At 43.0% G+C, this 23,343-nt stretch overlaps 3 protein-coding genes across 5 annotated transcripts in view; 1 reads left to right on the plus strand and 2 right to left on the minus strand.

Annotated features, from left to right (window-relative positions):
* The window catches only part of LOC133094976 (cytidine monophosphate-N-acetylneuraminic acid hydroxylase), a 272,381-nt gene that overhangs the window by 220,331 nt on the left and 28,707 nt on the right, over positions 1 to 23,343 (minus strand). The window lies entirely within an intron of this gene.
* The window catches only part of CARMIL1 (capping protein regulator and myosin 1 linker 1), a 325,537-nt gene that overhangs the window by 51,331 nt on the left and 250,863 nt on the right, over positions 1 to 23,343 (plus strand). The gene's annotated exons all lie outside the window — the stretch shown is intronic.
* On the minus strand, positions 858 to 12,719 carry LOC133094880 (small ribosomal subunit protein eS12-like). The gene is made up of 2 exons (XM_061195634.1): positions 12,662 to 12,719; positions 858 to 1,385 (listed from the first exon to the last, which is right to left on the minus strand). Exons 1-2 carry the CDS (start codon positions 12,717 to 12,719, stop codon positions 889 to 891), a joined length of 555 nt encoding a protein of 184 aa, XP_061051617.1. The 3' UTR covers positions 858 to 888.

Here is a 23,343-nt window from a genome sequence, read left to right on the forward strand (position 1 = left end):
ACTATTTTGCATGGGTTGTCAAACCACAGTCCTCATTTTCTTTTTTTTTTTTCAAACAAAAATATGGTTTTTCCACTGCATCAACAGACTCAAACAGCACCAAATACGGTATAGGGTCTCAAAATGTTAAGCCGACGATGATATAAAGAAATTAGAATTAAAAGCAAACTGAATTCATTTTCCCTTCACATGTGTCCTGTAACAGTATAGTAAGACTGGCAAACCAGGGGAGAGAAACTCAAAGCACCCCAGTTGTCAATTTACAAGGGATTCCAATTTTAAGACTTCCATTAGTCCTACCTGGCTCAACGTTTCATACTCATACCAACAAACCCAACTCGATCCAGGCTTGTTGAAGTACATTACTTCTCCCTACTGAGATTCTAGAGGGAATAGAATTACATGGAAGCACATCTTGTTTCTGTGCCTAATATTTAGGTAAATAAAGGTAAGGCACCCTGACCTTCCCTAATGGGCATGTGCATAAATGCACCTGGACTTCATGTACCTTCTAGTGTCCCACAGCCTAAATCGAATCCAGCTTTAGGATTTTAAGTTATTGGCACCCACGCTTGACTAGCCTCAACCCATTTCTCTAGGTTCTAGGCTGGCCTTGTCATAGTCGTGATAAATGTTCACACCCAAGAAGCCCTGACTGTCAACAATACCTTACTGTAAGCCTATCTTTACTGGGCTCTTCTACTTGCCAACACTGAAGTTACTTACTGGTTGGGAGAACAGGCTTTCACTTAGAAACCAGGAGACAGATAGCATGCTTCCAGTTATTTTGCAATGAACATCTTTTGTTCTTCATTAACAGGGACCTTACTTTCCTGCCCCAAATAAAAAACCAGATATGAGGAACAAGAGCCCAGTTTTTTAATTTGATCATTTCTTGCGTTTGAAGTACTCCTCGATGACATCCTTGGCCTGAGACTCTTTGCCATAGTCCTTAACCACCACACAGCTGCAGCCAACCACTTTACAGGGTTTTCCCTGTCTGTCAGTCTTACAGAGGCCTACCCATTCCCCTAGTTCCTTGTTGTCATCAGCCTTACTCAGGTTGATTTGGTGCTCAGCACAAAGGGCCTCCACCAACTTGACATACATAGGCTCATCACAGTTGGATGCAAGCATGCAGAGATGGGCTTGGCGCTTGTCTAAGGCTTTGGCAGCTTTGCGAATTCCACGTGCTAGGCCGTCCTGGACGAGGGCGGTCTTCAGCACCTCTTGCAGAGCAGTATTAACGTCCATTACACCTCCAGCAGCAAAGCCTTCCTTGGCCACAGAGCCATGGCTGTGGGTTAAGGGTGGAGCCGAATCTTGAGTGCATCCGAGCCTCCGCCTCTGTGCAACTCCGCAGCGGCAGGGAAGGAGCCACGGTCCTCATTTTCTGTGTATCTGATGAGAATAGAGGCAGGCATATTCCCTTGATTTTCCTAGTAGTTCTGCCTTTACATATTAGTTTTACAGAAAAAAGGTGGTCCTTTTTCTATTTCTTGACTACTTTTATTAGGAGAGTCTATACTTTTGGTAATAGTTTTGCCATTATGTCATTATCTATGAACAGATATAAATCGCTGCACTTATTTTAAAAGACCAGTTCAGGGCTTCCCTGGTGGCGCAGTGGTTGAGAATCTACCTGCTAATGCAGGAGACACGGGTTCGAGCCCTGGTCTGGGAGGATCCCACATGCCGCGGAGCAACTAGGCCCGTGAGCCACAACTACTGAGCCTGCGCGTCTGGAACCTGTGCTCCGCAACAAGAGAGGCCGTGATAGTGAGAGGCCCGCGCACTGCGATGAAGAGTGGCCCCTCCTTGCCGCAACTAGAGAAAGCCCTCGCACAGAAACGAAGACCCAACCCAGCCAAAAATAAATAAATAAATAAATTTGATAAAATAGGGAGTGATTTAAAAAAAAAAAAAAAAAAAGACCAGTTCAGAGAATTTTATTCTGAGGAAATCTTTGTATTTAGCACTTTTCCAGTAAGTGAGTGGGCCATTGATTGGGTTTTAACAGCTATTTTGATGAATGAGTTGTTCTGTTATGAAAGGATTTCACGCTTAAATCTTCTTGGGCTGTGCTATTTTTGTCTTTTGAAAGTTATTTAAAATGAAAAGAATCAGCACATAAGTTTTATATGCTGAAAGTTAAAGGGTGATCCCATTGTTTCAGAATTTGAGTTTCCACCAGCATTACTCCTCCCATAGAGGGTCCCTAAAGGGTGTAATAGTTTTGATGGAATTTGTATATTCCATGAATGAAAAACAAACTACAGAATTTCCTTTGCGACTTTTTTTTTTCCCTATCCAAGTTCCCGTTTGTTCCCCCACCAATATAAAATAAAATAAAACCACCACAGCAAACTGATGGGGGTGAAAATGAAGAAGTTGCCCCTGTTATAAATAGAGGCCTACCACCTCCCCCATGCACACACCCACAATCTTTTAAGCTTGGCCTGGGAGGGGAAAATGTTTTCCCCTCCTTAGCTGTTTGAACCCTCTTGGGAAATCATTTGAGTCTGAGTTCTGGCTACTCTTGCTGCCTGGCTGGCTTCTAGCTAGCATATGAAGGTGGAGTTTGGTTTCCCCCCCATCCATCTCCCTCTGCTTCCTTTCACTGGGATTCATGGAGTTTTCCCTGCCAGGAGGTTATTTTCTTAATGTAATATCGGGTCAGGAAACCCTTTACCTTTTATGCAACCTGCCTGCTTCTTTTCTGGGCTTACTTTGATTCCTATCATGGAGTCTGTCCAGTTTTCATTATTCTTCCCTGTGTGGTGGATATTCAGGTAGTAGATATTTCAGATGGTCTTTCTTGAACAGAACAGCAACTCCTAGCAGTGTGGCCATAGACAAATTGGTGGCCTTTGGGACCATGGTGTCCAGTACTGGTAAAGCCACCAAATGGAAGTTTCTGTTCTCTTCAGAGTTGGGTCTGTCTCTGGCTGGGAAGTGGGAGGCCAGATGCAGAGATGCTGATGTTAGTTGGAAGGCAGTAATTAAGGGCATGGAGAGGCTTTGGTGTTTGAGTCCCAGCCCTGTTCTGTGCGACCTTGTGCATTTTACTTACCCTTGTTAAACCTCAGTAATCTCTGCCATTGGGGTTTTTGTAAAGATTAATGAGGTATGGCATGAACACTCTTAGCACAGTCATTTGCTGGCACATGATCAGTAAATGGTGGAGGTGATGGTGACGTTATTAGGAAAGAATTGGCTGCAGACGCTCCCTTCCCACTTTCCAAGATTCCAACATCATGCCCATTTAGGCTGCGTTGTTGTCAGACTCAAGGAAACTGTCAGCTTCATTATTCGTTTGGTTCCTTATTACTTTCCCCTCCTTATAGATTCATTACTTATATTTTTAAGATGTTTTCTTTAGCCTTACCACAGTCAGAGACCACTTTCTAAATAGCATTAAAATGGAAATTTGACTGAGCCTCTGATTCTCTCCCCAACTAACCCAGGTGGGCAGACCTTCCTTGGGAGGGTCATTTGTTTTTCAAGCTCCATAGTGAAGAAACAGAAGGTTCCTCCTTAATTCTAAAGTCAGCTGCCATTAAAGTCTTCAGTGTTCAATGGGTAGCTTAATGTCTTTTGTAACGATTGCTATTTTTGAACCAGTGTTTATGTCACAACATTTTGAGTGTAGAATATTCGTTATCTGACAGATCCTCCACTTGTAGAACTTTACAGACGACTAAGAACAATCCACTAGAATTTAATGCTTTTGGCTGGAGGCCAAGAATATGGGCTCGTTCGTTTATGGTATGATACTTAAAAAGGCCAAAGACCAGAGGTTTAATTCCCAGATAGGCCAATTAGTGTAGCTTTGTTCCACAACTTCAGATTGAACCTCAGACCCCAGCCATCTGTCTTTAACATGCGTGCCGTTGACCACAAGGGGCATTGGTCACATTGATGAGAGACCGGATGATCCGCAGAAGACCATGAACCAACCACTCACTAGGAGGAGAGATCCAAACGCCCCCTGCGTACAAGATGGTGAGTCAGTAGACTCAACCTCAAAAAGGAATGCTGGAGAAGACTGTCAAGGGAGCTGTTGTTTTAAAAAATGTTGAATAAGAATTGCTAAGTGATCATAGGCCAGATGGCAGGAAAGTTAGGAAACTCTCAGATATTTTAATTCTGACTGTGTATTTATAAATGAATCCTTCGTAGAAGATAAGGGGAAGGTACCAGAAGGAAGAAGTGTGACAATGTGGCAGTTTCCTGATGAACTTAGATCTTAAAAGGAAGTACACAAAAGATAGAGGCCTGACAGTCAAGGGGGGAACCGCAGTGATAGTAGCTAATGTTTACATACTTGTGCCAGGCACTAAGTGTTCTTATTTGACCTTACTAGAACTTTATGAGGTTGATGTTATTGTTGTTGCCATTTTACAGATGAGCAAATTGAGGCACTGAGCTTTTAGGTAGTGCTGTAGGTCGCACAGCTAGTTAAGTAGCTGGGGTGTGACTCAAGGCTGTCTGATTCTAGAGAGATGTGAGACTTGCAGAAGATGCTATGGACGATAAAATGTTGTCAAAGAAGTGCTCAGAGCCAGAAGAAAATAAAAGCTGCATCTGAACGGAACTGATGGAGGGTGTGTGTACTGATGGAGCATAACCCTTCAGCTCCTATTATCTTCTTTTTTTTTTTGGTCTATCTTTTATATACATATTTAAAAATCCAGAATGTTAACAACATGTTGGGGAAGTAATAAGAAAGATCTAGTTTTTCTAAATGAATTTAAGCCTCTGAGCCTAACGGAATACCTTCCCAGGGTCCTGAGGACATTTGGGGTAGAGGTTGTTCATCCATGCCTGTGATCTTTAGGGAACGTGGAGAACAGAAAATAGTACCTGACAGGTGGAGGGGGGCACAGGTGTGGAAAAGTTGCGAAGCTCTTCTTCAAAGGAGCTGGTATCTTCCAATATTTAGAGCTTACTGAGTATCCAGACTTGCTCTGAATGAGTGCATAGTATACAACTAGAGTCAGAGAAAGGACATTAAATGGGACAAAGTTTAATTGTCTGGAGTTAAAGTGGTTTTCTTCATTGGCTGGTGAGTAACCCGCACTTGGAAGAATTCAGGTGTAAGATGGATGAGACTTCGGCACGGGGATGTCTCAGACGCGATATAAACATCAGGAGGTGATGAGACCATTAAGGTTTCCCCTGACCTGTTTCTAAGAGCATGACTTTGTATGTATAAAACTAGGCCAGAGACTTATTTGGATCTTTGGTTTTCCCTCTGTGAAGAGGTTATTTAATCTCATTTCCAGATGAGGAAACTCGGGTTCGGAGAGGATGAGAGTGACTTTCTCACGTCAGCTTTTGGTGACAGGCAGGCTAGACGCTCATCTGGACTGATAACCTGATTACAGCTGTCATGGATACCGGGCCATCCCGAGAGTCTCTAGATGCAGGGCAGGTTTGGGGGCTGGGCTCACCGGGGTTCAAATCCCAGCTCTGGAACTTACAGTCATCCCTCGGTATACGTGAGGGGATTGGTTCCGGAACCCCCCGAGGATACCGAAATCCAAGATGCTCACCTTCCTTATATAAAATGGCATAGCATTTGCATATAACCTATGCATATCCTCCTGCATACTTTAAATCATCTCTAGATTACTTATAATACATAATACAATGTGAATGCTGTGTAAATAGTTGCTAGAGTGCAGGAAATTCAAGTTTCGCTTTTTGGAACTTTCTGGAATTTTTTTTCCCAAATATTTTCGATCTGTGGTTGGTTCAATCTGCGGATGTGGAACCCTCGGATCCAAAGGGCCAACTATACTCTGTAACCTTGGTTACTTCTTTGACTGCTCAACAGAAGAAATGGAATTGTTGTGAGGATTAAGTGAAAAGAAAGTGCTTGGCATCTAGTAAGTACTAAGGATATGTCTCTGTTCTTTGTAGTTAGGCTTGAAATCTTTATTTTATTTATTATTACTGATAAGTTTTCCAACATAACTCATGCCTAAGAAGTTTCATTTTTACCTTATTTTTCTCTTTGGATGATGTGAAATTTCAAAAGAGCATTTCTTATAGTTTCTCTATATGTAAAAACTTTATATCTTCTAGGGCCCTTTGGGTGAAGGATCCAACTACAGGGCCTTTAGCAATTCTTACCTGCTCTGAAAGTATGTCATTTATTCTTTTTGAAAAAGATGCCCTGCCCTCGAACTTTCCTCCTCCTCCAGCTATGCACGTGGCTCACTGGTTACTGTGGCAACTGCACTCTAATAGTCTTGTCAGGAAATATGATGTAACTATCTGTCTAATCTTATTTTCCAGACGTAAAATAAGCACCCAGTTTCCTTCTAAGAATCCTTCTAAAGCATTCAGGGCCTAAGCACTGCTCCTCCTTGTTCCGATGTTTTATAAGATTGTATGTACTTGCGGAAGAATGTACATCATTGGGTGTTTCTTTAACTTAGAATGTTTATAGCACCCAATGGCCAGTGTGTCACTGTGAAGGCTTATGTGCTTTCATGTTCATTCTCCCGTAGTTGAGGAAATTTGGGGTAGTTTATTTTATTTTATTTTTTTGGCCTCGTGGCTTGTGGGATCTTAGTTCCCCGACCAGGGATAGAACCCGGGCCCCGGCAGTGAAAGCGCCGAGTCCTAACCACTGGACTGCCAGGGAGTTCCCTTGGGTAGTTTAAAAAGTGCAGAATTGTGGTTTCTAGAGGATTTACATTTATTTTTAGACATAAAGGATCTAAGGTAATTGCTGGGATAGTTAGATCAAGTTAGTATTTTCACATTTTTCGGAAGAGGCTAATTTTACAAAACATCTCTCTACCGGCCCATTAGTGAGGAGTAAGTCTGTATCTTCTCAGCAGCCCCCCACCTTCCTCAGAACCCCTAACATCCTCAGCAGGGGTCAAATAGGACCCCCAGTTCTCTGCTCCTGTAGAGACCCTTCCACACTGCCAGCCTCTCCATCACTCTCTGCCTTCAGCATCAGGACCAGTCGCATCACACTTCCTACTCCTGTTTGTGCCAGTCACCATAGGAAGCCTGGACTCCCAAGGCATCCCTCATCCTTTGTCATGTCCTCATTTGACTCTTTACTTCAGTTTTTAAAATCCTGTCTCTCCCTCTGGAGCCCCCTCCCTGTGCACTCTGTGCCCTCGGGGTCAGTCATCAGCAAATCCCCAACTTCCTGACCTTGTCTGTGGACATCCCCTTCCCCTTCTTGCTTTTATGGAAACCTGGGGCTCCTCTGACAATTCTGCTTCTCCTGCAGGCCTCTCAAGTGGCTGCAGGTTTTTAACCTTACCCTTGAACCATGGTTAGGGATGGGGTGGTATCCTCTACGCTTCCCTGGCAGTGCAGTGGTTAAGAATTAGCCTGCCAATGCAGGGACACGGGTTCGAGCCCTGGTCCGGGAAGATCCCACATGCCTCGGAGCAACTAAGCCTGTGCGCCACAACTACTGAGCCTGTGCTCTAGAGCCCATGAGCCACAACTATTGTGCCCACATGCCGCAACTACTGAAGCCCGTGTGCCTAGAGCCTGTGCTCCGCAACAAGAGAAGCCACTGCAATGAGAAGCCCGTGCACCGCAACGAAGGTGGTTACTGTCATCACCAGTAACCTCTGTGCTTCCATAGCTCTCTCTGGACACCCCACTCTGACCACCACTCCCGTCCTTCTCGCTTGCCTTGTGTGGTACCTCCAACCTCGACAGTCCTTGGACCACCAGGACCTTCAGTTCATTGAATCCGCCACCTCTTCTTGGTTCCACCCTCACCCCAAGTCCTGACTTCTCTCCTTTCCCAGCTTGAATTCCCTGATCAACCAACTCTCATCACTACTTACATCCTCATCACCCTTGTCCCTCTCACACTGTGTCGTTCTCGCTTGACTAAACCACAATTCCGGTTAAATCCGTCTCTTTCTCTGCATCTACTCTGTACTTGCACCTGGGCAGCCACATGTGCCCGGACAAAACCATACCCCGCCGTATTGATCATCTCACTCTAAGTTAGTGATCACAAGTGCCAGGTGGGCCCTTGATGTCACCTGACAGTCATGTCGTGTTGCCACTGTCTGTTCATTCCCTCCCTCTCTTAGACAACCATCCCATACTTTATACTTGCTTTTCAAACATCCATTGTCTCTGTACTCTTTGCCACTTCCTTTTTCACTAAAAAAAAAAAAAAAAAATGGAAGCAATCGGAAGAGAACTTCCACATGCTCCCTGCACCACGCCTAGCACCTGCCTGTGTCTGTGCCCGAGCCCCCAGCTCCTTGGGCACAACATCCCATTTCCATCTCCAAATACCTTCTCAAGGGCATTGCTCCATAAAATTTCTCCTTTCCCTCCTATATCATCAGTTTTCTTCTCTCTACTGAATTCCCACAGGCATACAAGTTATTATTTTTCCCATCAAATAAAAACATCCTCTCTTGACTCTGATTTCGCTTCCAGCTACTGGCCAATTTCTTCCTCTTACAACAGAACATTTGGAATGAGTCATCTGTATTCATCACGTCTAATATTGCTATCCGCCCCCGCCCTGCCCCGTTCTATCCCGAACGCATACGGTGGAGTTTTTACCGCTCACTGGGACTCCACTTCCTCTGCTCCTATCAGGTCATCAGTGACGTTTCACTGCTGCGATCCACAGTGGTCCCAGTCTCCTCTTATTTCACTTACAGCAGCATTTGACACGGTCGATTATTCTCCCCCTTGAATACATTCTCCACTTGACTGCCCGGACACACCCCTCCTGGTTTTCCTTGTTCCTCTCTGGCTGGTCTTTCTCAGCCTCCTTTGCTGGTTCCTCATCTCCCCAAACTCTAAATGGAGTGCCTCAGGGCACTTATATCTCTTCTCTATTTAGCTTACGCTTTAAAACTCATCTGTACGATGAAGATTGCTACATTTTTATTTGTAGCCCTGATCTCTCCTGTGAACCCCAGGCCCCCTTTATCTGACTGCCTGCTGGTCATCGATACTCAGATGTGTCTAATAGGCATTTCAAACATAACATGTCCTTGGAACCCCTCAAGGGTGCTGAGGTGTCTGTTTCACTGGGTGATCATTTCTAGGGGATCCCTTCTGGGAAATTGCATCTGGGGGATCGCACAAGGATGTGTGGGCAAAAGAGGGCTTCTAGAGGCAAAAGGAGGGGGAAAAAAAGGCAGGTTGGGGGCAAAATTGCCTTGATAATTGCTTGAATCTTGTCAAAGTTACTACTGCTGAGAAGCGTTAATGTTTTCGGAGGGAGGGCCTGAGGGGTGTAGGATGTGGGGATGAGCTTTGGAAAAGGTAAATCAGTGATGAAACCTAGGGCTGATAATGCCTTTTCTGAATGGATCTTGAGGTAATATCCCGTCAGCTTGTTTTTTGATTATATAAGTTCAGGAATACTGGAATAAAAATCAACTGCTTGAAACGTACAGATGTTTTGCTGATATTTTCTAGTCCACCGATACATTCAGTGCCATTTCTCCATTGAGTTTGGTGAGTAAAGGGTTCTGGATAACTTGATTATCTGGGTAACTGAGAGTTAACTAGGTTTCAGTATTGCTAGTTACTAGTTATTATTTTGTGATTTACCTATTCAGCTCTGTTTTTAGCTGTTTAATGAACCTTGGGGAAAAGGCAAAACTTCAAGTTCTTTTGTTCTTTTGGTTTTGAAATGTTTTTAATGAAAATGGTGTGGCTATTACTTAATAATTTTGGGAAGTGTGTTCAGTTAGGGCATTTAGCCAATTAAAACTATTCCCACGTGAAAAAAAAAAATCAACTGCTTGAATTTAAAACCACAATAAAAACAAACAAACAATGTAACTGTCCAAAAAGGAAATCCTAATTCTCCTCTTACCTCCAAGCTGCTCCCCTCCCCCACCAACCTGCCCCGCCAGTCTTTCCATCTCAGTGAACAGCATTCCATTCTTCCGTTTACTTAGGACAAAACATTTGGAGTCATTCTTGAATTATCTTTCTCTCACACCCCATCAGCAAATCCAAATCCTTCAAAATATATTCAGAATCCATTTCTTATCATCTGACTGCTATCACACTGGGCCAGGCCACCATAATTTTTCACCTGGATTAATGGAATGTCCTAACCGGCCTCTCTGCTTCCAGCCTGATCCCCTTTAGTCAGTTATTAGATGTGCTCAGATCATGTCAATCCTCTTTCCATCTCATTCAGAGGAGAAGCCAAAGTCATTCCTGTGACCTATAAGCTACTATGTGACCTAGGCCGCCATTACTCTCTGACTTCATCTCTTACTTTCCCCTGTTTACTTTCTCCACTTCATCCATCCTGACTGTTTCTTGTAACAGTCTGGGCCTGCTTCCACCTTAGAGCTTTTGCATTTGCTGAAATTCCCTTTCCTTTCCCATCCTGTATCCCTGTGGCAAGGCTCCGTCACATCCCTCAGGTCTTTCCTCAAATGTCACTTGTCCAGTGAGGCCTTTCCTGCTTTTCTGACCACCCGTCTTAACTTTCAACACCCCTCCAACACTTTCTGTCTCCTTTCTTTACTTTATTATTCCTTAGCATTTAGCATCATCTAACAGAGTCTACATTTTATTTATCTCATTCCTTGTCTCTTCTCCCTTCTGCTAGAGTATAAGTTCCACAGGACCAGAGGTCTTTGCTCTGCTCACTGCTTATTCCCGAGGCTGAGCGCATAGGTTGCTTTGTGGTAGAGCCTCATAAATATTTGTTAAACAAGAATGACTATTTCTTGCTCTGGGCATTCTTGTGGCTTAAAGTTATTGTAAATCTGTTTGCCACAAAGCACTAATGAAACTAATTATTTTATTCCATGTTTTCTATTAAGTATATTTACTATATATGTCACATTGATTTAAGACCATAATAATAGGAATGGCAGACAGAATGCAAATTAGAAAAGAGTTCCTACAGCTTTTCCTGCTGGTTGATTTCAGTGCGTCCCATTCATGGTACAGCCTTCTCTATACATTTGGAAATATGTCAGCTTATTTCTGTCCACGTTATCCCGCCTTATTACAAAAGCAAAGAAAGATTGAAAGGAGCTGGTTGGAAACGGGATGATGTAAGTATGTTGTAACCGAACGTGCTGTTTCAAATGCTGGGTGATGTGAATAGACTGTATGTTATTTATGTTAATTACCTCATTTGCCAGAGGGCACCGATCACTGCCTTTTGTCGTGCAGTTTGCATTATTCCATGCCAGAACTTTTCATTTATTACTTCGGTTCTACCTCTCTTGTTTGGGTAATCATGTCTCCAGTCCTCCAGTTGTAAGTTCATTTGTATTCTAAGACCAAAAAGCTATTGAGTATTTGGCAACTTTCTCAAGTCAAATTAATCATAATTACCTAAATTCAGCCATTTGCTCTCTTAGTACAAGTCCATTGATTCCATGCCCCACAGGTTATTGCACAGACGCTATAAAGCAAAGGACAGAACCTGTTCTGGTACGTTCTGGTTTCTCTTAGTCTATCAGAGTGAAGATTCAAGGCAATTCATGGTTCTGCTTACTAGCAAGTTTAAAAACATTTCATTTTAGAAATTAATGTACTATAAAGTTAATAGTTTGGGTGGGGTACAGTTCTATGAGTTCTTTAAAAAAATTTTTATTTGGAAATTATTTTAGATTTATGGAAGAGTAGCCAAAGTAGTTCAGAGAGTTCCCATGTACATTTACCCAGCTTTCCCTAACGTTAACAGCTTACTTAACTGTAGTAAACTTACCAAAGCCAAGAAATTAACAGTGATACAATACTATTAACTACCAACTTCATTTGGATTTTTACCAGTTTTTCCACTAACGTCCTTTAATTCCAGGATCCGATCCAGGATACTGTGTTTCATTTAGTTATTTTTCTCCTAGTCTCCTGCAATCAACAGCACCTCTTTCAAAGCTTTACATGAGAAAGTGGGTCAAGTTAATGCTGCAGGGAAGTTGTAAGAATTACACGTTTAAGGGGCTAGGTAGAACTTTGGAGATGTCGTGATCCAGGGGCTACAAAGAGGTGGCCCTATGAGCTGAATTCAGCTCATACAATATTGGAATAGGATTTGAATTAGTTGCCAACACTTAATGATTAGGAGGTTTTCCAGAAAAATCTGTATTTTTGCCTTCTTTTTAAGACATTGGTAGCTCCTGCTGCCCCAGGTCTGTTCACTGACTGGGACGATTGTGTGGCTCCAAGATGTGGCTGTCCCTTCTCTATGGGCAAGTGTATTCCACTCACTCCAGATTGTGCCCCTCCCGATGCTGCCCTGGGCTAAACCAGCCCCTCATCTTACAGGTGAAGATGCCCCAGGAGGCAAGCGTTGCACGTAGCCCACCCTGTCTTGCTTTCTGTGCTCCTCTTGGTCTCAGAGCTGGCAAGGCATGGTTTTGTCTCCCCCAGAGGACAGCAAAGATTATGGCAGGAAGAGGGTGCAGTGTAAATGCTCCGTGAGGTCTAGTCCCACCCTTAGTCTGCATGCAAACTCTGAGTTTGCAAACGAGTTCCCTGAGACGACGTCTGATTTGCAGCCACTTCCTGTTTAGCTGTACACGGTTATCTAAAATATTATGTGAGTTGCTACCATGTAAAAATCAGGTGATGAACCTGAAAATCCAGCTTTGTGACTTCTCTTGAGAAGTCAGGTGACCAAGCAATGCTGGGGCCACATTCCCACCCGCCGTGGTCTCCTGGCCTGGACTCAAGTCTGTGCCCTCAGCTGGGAACTGGCTCATCTGGCCCCTGCATTCCATCTGTGGGACCCTGTGCTCATTTACAGCGCTTGCCTTAGGTTATTGGGTTGGAAACCAGGGAAGCCCCAGTAGTTTCCTTTTTGTGTTTCTTTTTAAAATTTATTTATTTATTCATTTTTGGCTGCATTGGGTCTTCGTTGCCACCCATGGGCTTTCTCTAGTTGCAGCGAGCGGGGGCTACTCTTCATTGTGGTGCGTGGGCTTCTCATTGCGGTGGCTTCTCTTGTTGCGGAGCATGGGCTCTAGGCACACAGGCTCAATAGTTGTGGCTCGTGGGCTCTAGAGCGCAGGCTCAGTAGTTGTGGCACAAGGGCTTAGTTGCTCTGTGGCATGTGGGATCTTCCCGGACCAGGGCCCAAACTCGTGTTCCCTGTGTTGGTAGGTGGATTCTTAACCACTGTGCCCCCCGGGAAGTCCATCCTTTTTGTGTTTCTTGACATTAGTTATTCTTGACAAGGAGTGATTTCAGTAATTCCTCCAAGTTGTTGAAGACAAAGGGAATTTGGGACAGGGACTTGTGTAGGCTCAGAGCCTAGGTGTGCCGAAAGTCGGCTATCTCGTTTTGTCTTCTGTGTCCTGTCCCCTCTTCCTGGACATGCTGTCAGCTCCCTTTTTGTGACCTAAGGTTTAACGATGCATATCAGTGTAAAGTGTTCTGTTCAGGGGCATTTTTGTTAGAACAGGCCAAAGTACTATATTTAAAGAACTAAGTGGAAGCTACAGTGGTGGAATTTCAGGCAGTGTCTGGTTGGTATCCCTGTAATCTCATCCTAGGAACGTATACGTCTATTTATTTATTTATTTGTTTATTTATTTAAATTAGGAATTGTACTTAAAAAATTTTATTTTATAGAACTGTAGTTGATTTACAGTGTTGTGTGAATTCCTGCTGTATAGCAAAATGATTCAGTTATACATATATATACATTCTTTTTCATATTCTTTTCCATGATGGTTTATCACAGCATATTGAATGTAGTTCCCTGTGCTATACAGTAGGACCTTGTTGTTTATCCATTCTATATATAATAGTTTGCATCTGCTAATCCCAAACTCCCAGTCCTTCCATCCTCCACCCCACCTCCCCTTTAGGAGCGTATACATATAGAAGCAAGAAGAGAGCATTCTCTTTTCAGATCATTATAGGGACATGGGGCTAATTATTAAAGGGGTTTTGTACATGTAACTCTAAGGGTGTATATCTGTGTGGCCCAATATGGTAGCTGCAAATTTATATGGAGCTGCTGAGCACTTGCAATGCGCTAGTCTGAATTGAGTTGCACTGTGAGTGTAAAATACATACCAGATTTCAGACTTACCATGAAGGAAAGAATGTAAAATGTCTCAGTAATAATTTTTATATTGATTACATGTTTAAATGCTACTATTTTGGATAATTAGATTAACTAAATTAAGTTGTTAATTTCATGTCTCTTTTTTTACTTAAAAAAATGTGGCCACAAGAAAATGTAAACTTACAGACATAACTCATGTTATGTTTCTACTGCATGGGGCGGCTCTAGATTCTGCTGTATTTGATGGCAAGAAAGGGTGAGCAGCCTGTTTTCTAGGCTGTGGTAAAGTCAATTTCAAAGAACAAGTGTGGACAGAATGGAATGGTAAATTGTTTTCGTAACTGTTGGCTTTAATAAAGTTTGTACTTCACTGATCACTGTAGTGTATTTGGTGCATTTAGTTGGATACCAAGTTGCTCTATTGCTTGTTTAGCTGTATGGTGGTGTGACACTGTTGGAAGTCAGAAAAGATGCTCGTTGGAATTCAAGCTTCTCTACTATGTCCTTGAGTCAATTATTTAACCTCCTGAGCCTCAGAGCCCTGCCCTGAAAATAGGGACATTGGTGATCCACCCTATTGTGTGAAAATTGGGGAAAATAATACATGTAAAATGTCCAGTGTAATATTGAGGACACAGTATTAGTACAGTAAATGATATTTATTTTTGTTTAAATTTATCATTCCTGGTAGTATGAAAAAAAGTCTCATTTTATCACTTCTGTGTGCTAGAAGTAAGGCTGCCCCGCAAATCAGAAAAAGGCACCTTTTTGCTTCTGTGATGTGATCGTAGATCCACCAGAAAACCTTTCTACGTGGATTTTTTTTCTACTCACTCTTTGCATGGCAAAGGTTTTTATTATAAGTGGATCAGTCTTTTCAGTTGTTGAGGTTCAGTATTTATTGAAACCCAGCAGTGGACTAAATGACAGATACTTTCTAGAAAGTATTGGACGCCTTGAATTTTGACAGAAGCTGGAGGCATCTGTCGTGGGTACGATAGAAAGCAATCTATACATTACTACATAAAAGATCCCAGATAACTGGACAGGTGAGGATGGGCGGAGTAACCAAAACCATGCCGTGGAGAGCGCATACCTGCTCTTCCTCTGGTCCTCTCCCTTTGTGGTTGTCAGGCACACACAGGAGTACTTTGTAGTTTTATGTTGTTTTCTTTTTTTTAGGTAAGGCTAAGTTTTCCACTTCCTCAAACTATTATTATGTGCCTTATGGAACTTATTAAACTTAGTGGAAGATGAATGTGTATAACCCTGGGGAGCATCTGCAGGTGTTAACTGCTAGAGAAACCCTGAATGGAAGAACAGGGTACCAGGAATAATTGGTAGTTGTGTGTGTGTGTGTGTGTGTTTTAATCCTTTTCTCCTTTGATCATAAAAGAATCAGGACCCAGAAGATAGGAGTTTGGGACTCCGAAGGCTCATTGGTGGCCTGCTCGCAGATAAAAATGCATAGACTGGAAAATTTTTTTTTTTAAAGCTTATCTATTTTCCCTTAAATCAATGAAATATACTGCATTAATCAATCATTTTCTGGCTCAAATCCATGTCTCTTGTGCTATAAAGGCAAGTCTTATATCTCTCACTTCTTTCCCCAGATTGGCTTTGCTTGGCAGTAACTTTTCAAATGATAAATCGAACTCCTCCTTGGCAGGGTAACTCTCTATTAGGTGTGGACGGGCTTGTTACATGCAAAGTACTCAGCCTAGTACATGTAGAAATGCTTTGTAACCTACAACTCCTTTATAACATATGTCTTATTATTGACTTGACCATGGCTGCTGGCCAGGAAGTTTACTAGAAATCACCCACAGATTCCAGCCCTCCTGCCACCACCTCTTGGTAGGTATGGATGGTGCTTTCGGGGTGGTCCTTCTGCTGTCCCGCCTGGATCTCAGCCAGTATCTCACGGCCATCAGGAGCCTGGCTTTACCCACCAACTCTAGGTTCTGGTTGTCCTGCTTAGAATATCACAGCTACTCTCTAACAGGGACTCCTCTGATTCCTGATAGGCAGCCTCTCTTTCTGAATTCTTATTATATTAATTAATATATCATCTTACAGCTGTACAATAACAATAGAAACTAACAACTGATTGCTTACTATTTGTCAAATACTCTCACTTGATCCTCTCAACAACCATAGGGGGTAGATGTTGTTATTATCCCCATTATACAGATGATAAAACTGAGGCACAGAGAGGCTAAATGACTTGTCCATTCTCAGGCTTGACTCGTCAGAACCCAGGCCTGTTGAAGAGTAGCTCCTGAGCTCTTAGCCATGCTCACTCTATGACTTCTGCTTAGATTGTTTTCCTTCTCTCCGGCCACTTGTCTAAGTATTTCGAGTCTTCAAAAGCAAGTTCTACTCTGAAGTGACACTTTCATTATGGACTCCAGGCTACACTCTTATGTACTTTTATCCCTCCTGATCTGGACCAAATGAAAGATGTCTTCCCTGTCTCTATGGTTTAAGTCCTTTACAATGTATTTTTTCCTGCTGATTATTTCTTGTGTATTAATCTTGATTTTTAAATTTTATTGTTAGTACTTCTAAGGTGGGGGGGCACTTTGTATGTTTCTCCTCAATTTTCCAAACTACTTAGCATGGTGGTAAGTGAGCTCATTTGAAAACATTTAAGAAATAGGTATAGAGCCTTTGCGGCAGGCTCTGTTGGTTGCCTGACTGCCCCGTTCATCACTCCCTTGTTCATCTTACCCTATGGAGTGGTGATTAGCATAAGAGTGATTCACAACCAGGGGTGAATGTGCCCTCCGGGGGACATTTGGCAGTGTCTGGAGACATTTTTGATAGTCACAACTGGGGTTGGGGTGCTAGCTGCATGTGTGGGCAGAGGCCAGGGCTGCAGGTAAACATCCTGTAATGCACAGGCTGGTCCTCCACAAGAGAGAGTTATCTGGCCCCCAATGTTGGTAGGGCTGAGGCTGAGAAACCCTGGCCTAGAGAGAGTCACATGATACATTCTGGCCAACTGAATATAAGTGAAAGTCCACTGGGGCTTTCTGTGAAAGTTTTGTTTTTCTGAGACAGGAGCTATCCCTTCCTGTTTTCAGCTTCTTCTGCCTTCAACATGGGCTTGAGCCTAGAGGCAGGGCATCCATCTTATGCCCAAGAGGTAACAAACATGAAGATAAAAGTCAACACATCTGCAGAACTTTTTCATCTTGTCTGCTGAGTATCCTTCACAGTGACGTAGGGTGAGACGTGTCTTTATATGTTTGTTCGTTTACCGCTTGCCCTGCCGCTTGTCCCCCTTCTACGAAATGCTCCTACTGAGCCTTTAGGTCCAGAAAAGATGCTCCTCTGGCCAGACTTTCCCCCCTGTAAGACTGCTGGGCCAGCCATTCAGTGAATTTGCCCAAGTTGTTGTATTGTCTTTACAAACTTGCTACCTGGGAATCTAGGTAGAGGTGGGGTTTGAAAAACCAGAGATTTGGTTTAACGAGAGGGAATGTTTGGGGCAGCAAGTATATACCTCAGCTGAAAATATTCTCTGAGTTGAGCACAAGGTCCCAGCATGGAAAGATGTACAAGGTTGTTTTTCCTGGCACTTCTCCCTCTCCAGTATCCCATATGGTAGCTCCCCTAGTTCTTAATGCCCCCTGGCAGCCATGCCCTTGTCTTGCTGGGCCTGAATCACAGGTGTTGGGTGCTGTTTAATTTTGAGTTAATTGGCCTTATTGCTGTTAGACTCTTGTGTGGTTTCTTGAATTCATGAATTAGTCATTAAGTTGTGTTTACCAGGCAGGCACCCTGGCAATCTGTGGTCTGTCCGGCTGACCTTCTTTTAGAAGGATGCTGTTTGTGCAGCCTTTAGTAAACAGTGGTGGGAAAAACAGAATTCTCTTTGGGGACCCTTTAACTGCAGCCTTTTCTTCCACCTCTTACTTTTGCAGGTGGTTTTGTGCCTTACTTGAGAATTTTAGTGGGCTTATCTATCAGGGTGGGATGGGAGCTGTGTTCTGAGACTTAACAGAGGCTTTTGTATTATTTTTGTAGCCACCTGTAAGGGTTGAGGAAAGTCAGTTATTAGATGAAGTTTCCCCAGGAGGACTCACCTCTAGAATAAATGAAATGAAATTAGATAATTGGGATTTCCTTCTTGGGGCGGTTGTTGTCAGGTTCTGTTTCTTTTTTAATACAATTGAGAAAGCACTTGAAATTTCAGAGTCACAAATATGTGTCACAAAACTCAACACAGTCTGAAAGCACATAGATATTTATGGTTTGTTATTCTAATTAATGTTTAGTAAGGCTTCAGAAGCTGTCATTTCCTGTCTGTCCTGGGTGGGGGTAAATTTCCCAGCTCAGGGTAAACAACCTGTAATTATGTGGTTAATGAGATAAGAAGCTCTAACTACTTTCTTAAGTTGAAGTGCCTTTCTAACAAGTAGCTGGTGAATGAAATGAAGGCACAAGAATTTCAACTTTACTCCCTAGGGGTGGACTGATGTGGTGTGGTGGGCACATTGTCTTTGATGGTATGTTGTGAATGCTTCAGATATCTAGGTGTGATCATCTCAGAGTTTGAAATCACACACTTTATGATTTATGCAAGGGCAGGATGAATCTAGTTAGTTAATTGAGCGGGTTGTAAGCTTTTAACCCCCCAACTTGGACCAACTTGTCTTATTCGCTGGTTTTGTTTATACAAGGAGTAACCAACAGTGCCTTACATGCACTTAAAAAAAAAAACTTTTTGGTAATAAAAATTAATATTGGTTTAAAATAAAACTTGACCAATTCAACGCATGGACCAACCATTTCTGAACTAAATTATGAACACAACTTATGTTGAGTCTTGGCTGTTGCCTTAAAAACATCAGCAGAAAGTGTCATATTGGTTGTAATTTTTCTTCCATGACATGAGAGATGGGTTTCATTTCTGGGTGAAGCATTGTAATTGTCTTGTACTTTCATTTCTGGTTAGATGAGATAGACAGTAGAAACAAAGAGGGAATATGAAGTAGGAGAGGTATTACTTTAATGTGATATGTAAAAAAAATATACAGGGTTTTCTATTTTCTGGGGGTTAGAGCACATGCTAGAGATAAAAAGAAGTAAAAGTTAGGAAATTAATCAAATAACACATTACCTATAAACATTACAATATTTGTAAAGCATATCAAAGGCTGTGTAAAGTTGGGACATTCAGAGCCAATCTATATGCCTCAGTGATAGTTGGGTCATACGGAGTCATTATTATAAGGAGGTGATGTATCTCTGAAGGAGGTATCAGTAGTCTCTAGCTGCTTATATGAAAAGCCATAGATTGTTTAAGGCTGGTCCCCTAGCAAACAGTGGCAATGTGTACCATGCATTTCTGAGAAATAAAGCCAGGAAATGTACAGCAAAACAACAGAACTTAGTATATAAGCAATTTAAGAAATATGACATGAGGAGGGTCCAACGATCTGAACAGCAATCGTGTTAGTCACATGCAATTCATGTATACTGGCATTGTGCTTAGAAATCTCTTAGGATGGCAGTTTTATTATGTGGCCGTTGTGACCAAGAATACTGATTGTTTCACCCAGTTTGGGAAGCTAACTGTGAATGTATAATCATGCTAAGTTCGATTTGTTCTCTGCTGGGTGTGCATTAATTATTGGGATCATGGTTTGTCCTTTTCTGCCAGGGTGCACAGAAAAGGCTTCTTGAGTGCCTTAAAGGGAGGGCTCCCTCCTGCTGGGCAGAGGTCTGTGAAGGCCGCTGGGGCTAAGACTCTCCCATACTGGCCAGAAAGGGAAGCCGGAAGGACTTGGACTCGCTGATTTTTGCTGACACCATTCAGTCCTGCTGCTGGAAGCCTTTAATGAGCTGGCATTTCAGAACTGCGTGGCAGGGCAGGCTGCTTTCTCAGACACACACAGCTCTGACGGCTGGCTTCCCTTAGCTCACCGAAGCTCTTTCTGCCTGGCCAGGAGGATCTCCTGGCCGACTTGCCACTGGACCCAGGAAGGCAGAAGCATCAGCCATTAGGCTGGCCCAGTGCTCAAGATAAACGTGAAGATACTCAGCGGAGCAAGACCTGGAGGCAGGCACACAGCCTCTCCTCAGTGCAGCGTTTCAGGCGTGTGGGTTTGTGTTTGGAATTGGAGAGGAGGCGCTCTGATGACCCAGCAGGCTTCGAGCTCCAGTGGCATACTAATTTTTTTTTTTTTTTTTTTCCTGTTGCTGGGATTGCCTTCCGTTGACTATGGAAGCAGAGAAATCACAATGGGAATCATTTCCTGTGAGTGCCCTGATGTGCACAGTGGGGGAACCAGGAAGCCCACCTGGAGGCTTTAGCTCATTTCTGAAGCCCTGAGTCTGGCTCTTCCCTTAGGGGTATTTGGGCCAGTTGTTACTGTGTTTCCCACTGTGTAAATGGAAGGTTTGGCCAAGTCTTGCTGAATGGTTTAGTCTTTTATAAAAACAAAAGCACTTAAAATAAATTTTTTAAAAAAATTTTTAATCTTTTTTTTTTTGGTCACGTGGTGCGGCATGCGGAATCTTACTAGTCCCCCTAACGGGGACTGAACCGGAGCCCCCTCCATTGGGAGTGCCAGGGAAGTGCCAGCACTTTTTTTTTTTTAATGAAAAAAGTTTAGCTTTTTTTTTTTTTTTAAATTTTATTTATTTATTTATTTATGGCTGTGTTGGGTCTTCGTTTCTGTGCGAGGGCTTTCTCTAGTTGCGGCAAGTGGGGGCCACTCTTCATCGCAGTGCGCGGGCCTCTCACTATCGCGGCCTCTCTTGTTGCGGAGCACAGGCTCCAGATGCGCAGGCTCAGTAGTTGTGGCTCACGGACCTAGTTGCTCCGCGGCATGTGGGATCTTCCCAGACCAGGGCTTGAACCCGTGTCCCCTGCATTGGCAGGCAGATTCTCAACCACTGCGCCACTAGGGAAGCCCTTAGCTTGTTTTTGAACCTGGCTTTATTGACCTAAATGAGCTTAGGCAGGTTAAAGGATAAAAGGGAGTGCTTTTGCTGCAGGTAGGCAGGGCCTGTCACTTTGCAGGTGCATCAGTGTCCAAATGGGAGCCTACAGATAAGATACGAGTCAGCCTCCCGGGGAGGTGAGGGGAGCAGAGTGCCTCAGTACAGTCATTGTTCATTGTCCTCCCACTTACAGTATTTTAATATGATTTTTAAAAAAATTTATTATTTATTTTTGGTTGCATTGGGTCTTTGTTGCTGCGCGCGGGCTTTCTCTAGTTGCGGTGAGCGGGGGCTGCCCTTCGTTGCGGTGCGTGGGCTTCTCATTGGGGTGGCTTCTCTTGTTGCGGAGCACGGGCTGTAGGCGCGCGGGCTTCAGTAGTTGTGGTGCGTGGGCTCAGTAGTTGTGGCTTGTGGGCTCTAGAGCACAGGCTCAGTAGTTGTGGTGCACGGGCTTAGTTGCTCCGCGGCATGTGGGATCTTCCCGGACCAGGGCTCGAACCCGTGTCCCTTGCATTGGCACACGGGTTCTTAACCACTGCACCACCAGGGAAGCCCGCACTTAGATTATTTTAAAAACTGCACAGCATTTAAAATTCTATTAATAGAATACCGGATTAGGGATAGAGTACCTAGGCTTTCCCTCCTTCCATCAGTGTTAAAAGGAATTTAGGAAAATCACTATTTCCTGTGTTCGTGAATGGGGGAGGGAAAGAAACAGACCACTTTTCTCCCTTTGAAATCGGGAAAGAACATCTTGCTGCAAGGAGTGAGAGTATAAAAGATACCTGAGGTCCTTGTAAGAAAACTTTCATTGACCATTAGGGCGTTTCAGTTAGTCAGCAGGCAGATTTAGAAATTTTCTGTTGACTTTCTTATCTCCAATTTGTTCAGTTTGTGGGGGCCCGGAGTTCTGGAAGCTCATTGGGATCTCTGCTAAACCATAGATACTTTGTTGTTGTTCTTGTGTCAATTTCAGCTCAATTACCAGAAAACATTTTTTTAACCAAAATACTTAATATTTTCGCCATCATATTTTCTGGGCCAAGAAGAGGAGAAGGCTGAGACAGCCAAGGCAAAAGCTGCTCAAATTATTGTAGCCAAGGGGAGAGATGTGGTCCTGTGATGCTGCAGGGGAGGCCCACAGAGAAGGCAGAGTGGAGGGCCAGATTGACATCTGTCAGTTGACATCTTAGTTCATTTGAACTGGAACGATTAGACCTGGCCTTATGCATACTGAGAAATGGATGTTGTGTGATAGCCGTATTCCTGTGATGTGGGGATTATTCACTGTTTTGGAATGTCTAAACCATTGCTCAGTTCTCCACAGCAGCCTTGAAGACCAGAAATGCTTGTGAAGCTAGGTTCTCCCGGTTAAATTGATGGTTTATCTGAAACCCATTTTGTTTTCAGACATGTTGGAAATGTTCCTAAAGTGTATGAGTGTGCCTTGGAGTGGAATGCTCAGTGAGTTCACTTTATTATCCTTTGGTGATTGAGACATTTTTCCAGTACATCAGGGGTTCATGATAAGTTCTTCTTTTCCAAATCTTTACATAGAAGATGTGTATAATTGAGTTAATTTCCAAGTGCATATTCCTCAAGTGCTTTGTGTATTTTTTAAAGAGCCTGAATGTTTGTTTCTTATTCATTCTTCTGATTAATTTCATTCTTTTAAAATTGTTCTGATTAATTCCTTTTAATTTTCCAGTTGGTTTATGGTTCTTCAAGTTGAGTATGGGTTATTTCTATAAATGGAAATGTGTCACTGTAAACCAGTGTCTCTGGCCTTGAGGGACCTGTGAATTAAATGGAGCTTGTTTTTGATACTGTCTGCCTCCCTTTCCTCTTTCTTCTTCTGCCGGTCCGTAGGATTCAGGGTCTTCACCTTTCTCTTGCCCTCATCCAAGCCTGATCTCAGAAAACTCTCTGACATTCGAAATTCATTTAAGCTAAAGTCACCTTCATGAAATGACAAATTTAACTCGTTCCCTCTCCCAGGAATAATTGAAGTTACAGCTTTTCTCCTTATTTTTGGTATGCAAGGTCCTATATCCTGCTAATCGAATTTCAGGACCTAGAGTTTTGAGTACAGATTTTTTTAGTCTTGAGCTTATTCCTTATAATCATACCATGTGGTAAACTGCTGTTTTAGTTGTGAGTAGCTGCCACTCAGGAGGAGACAAGTTTCTGAGAAACGTTCAGAAACTTCTAGAAAGGAGCACTTTTGTTTTCTCAACTGAGACTTAAAAAAACAAAAAACAACAACAACATGAGGAAATGCTGCTTCTCCTATGCCTAAAGTTGTCATCCTGGAAATTGTACTTGCATTGAATCTAATTCAGCAAACGTTT

The sequence above is a fragment of the Eubalaena glacialis genome, chromosome 7 (genome assembly GCF_028564815.1).
Source record: "Eubalaena glacialis isolate mEubGla1 chromosome 7, mEubGla1.1.hap2.+ XY, whole genome shotgun sequence".
Taxonomy (NCBI): Eukaryota; Metazoa; Chordata; class Mammalia; order Artiodactyla; family Balaenidae; genus Eubalaena; species Eubalaena glacialis.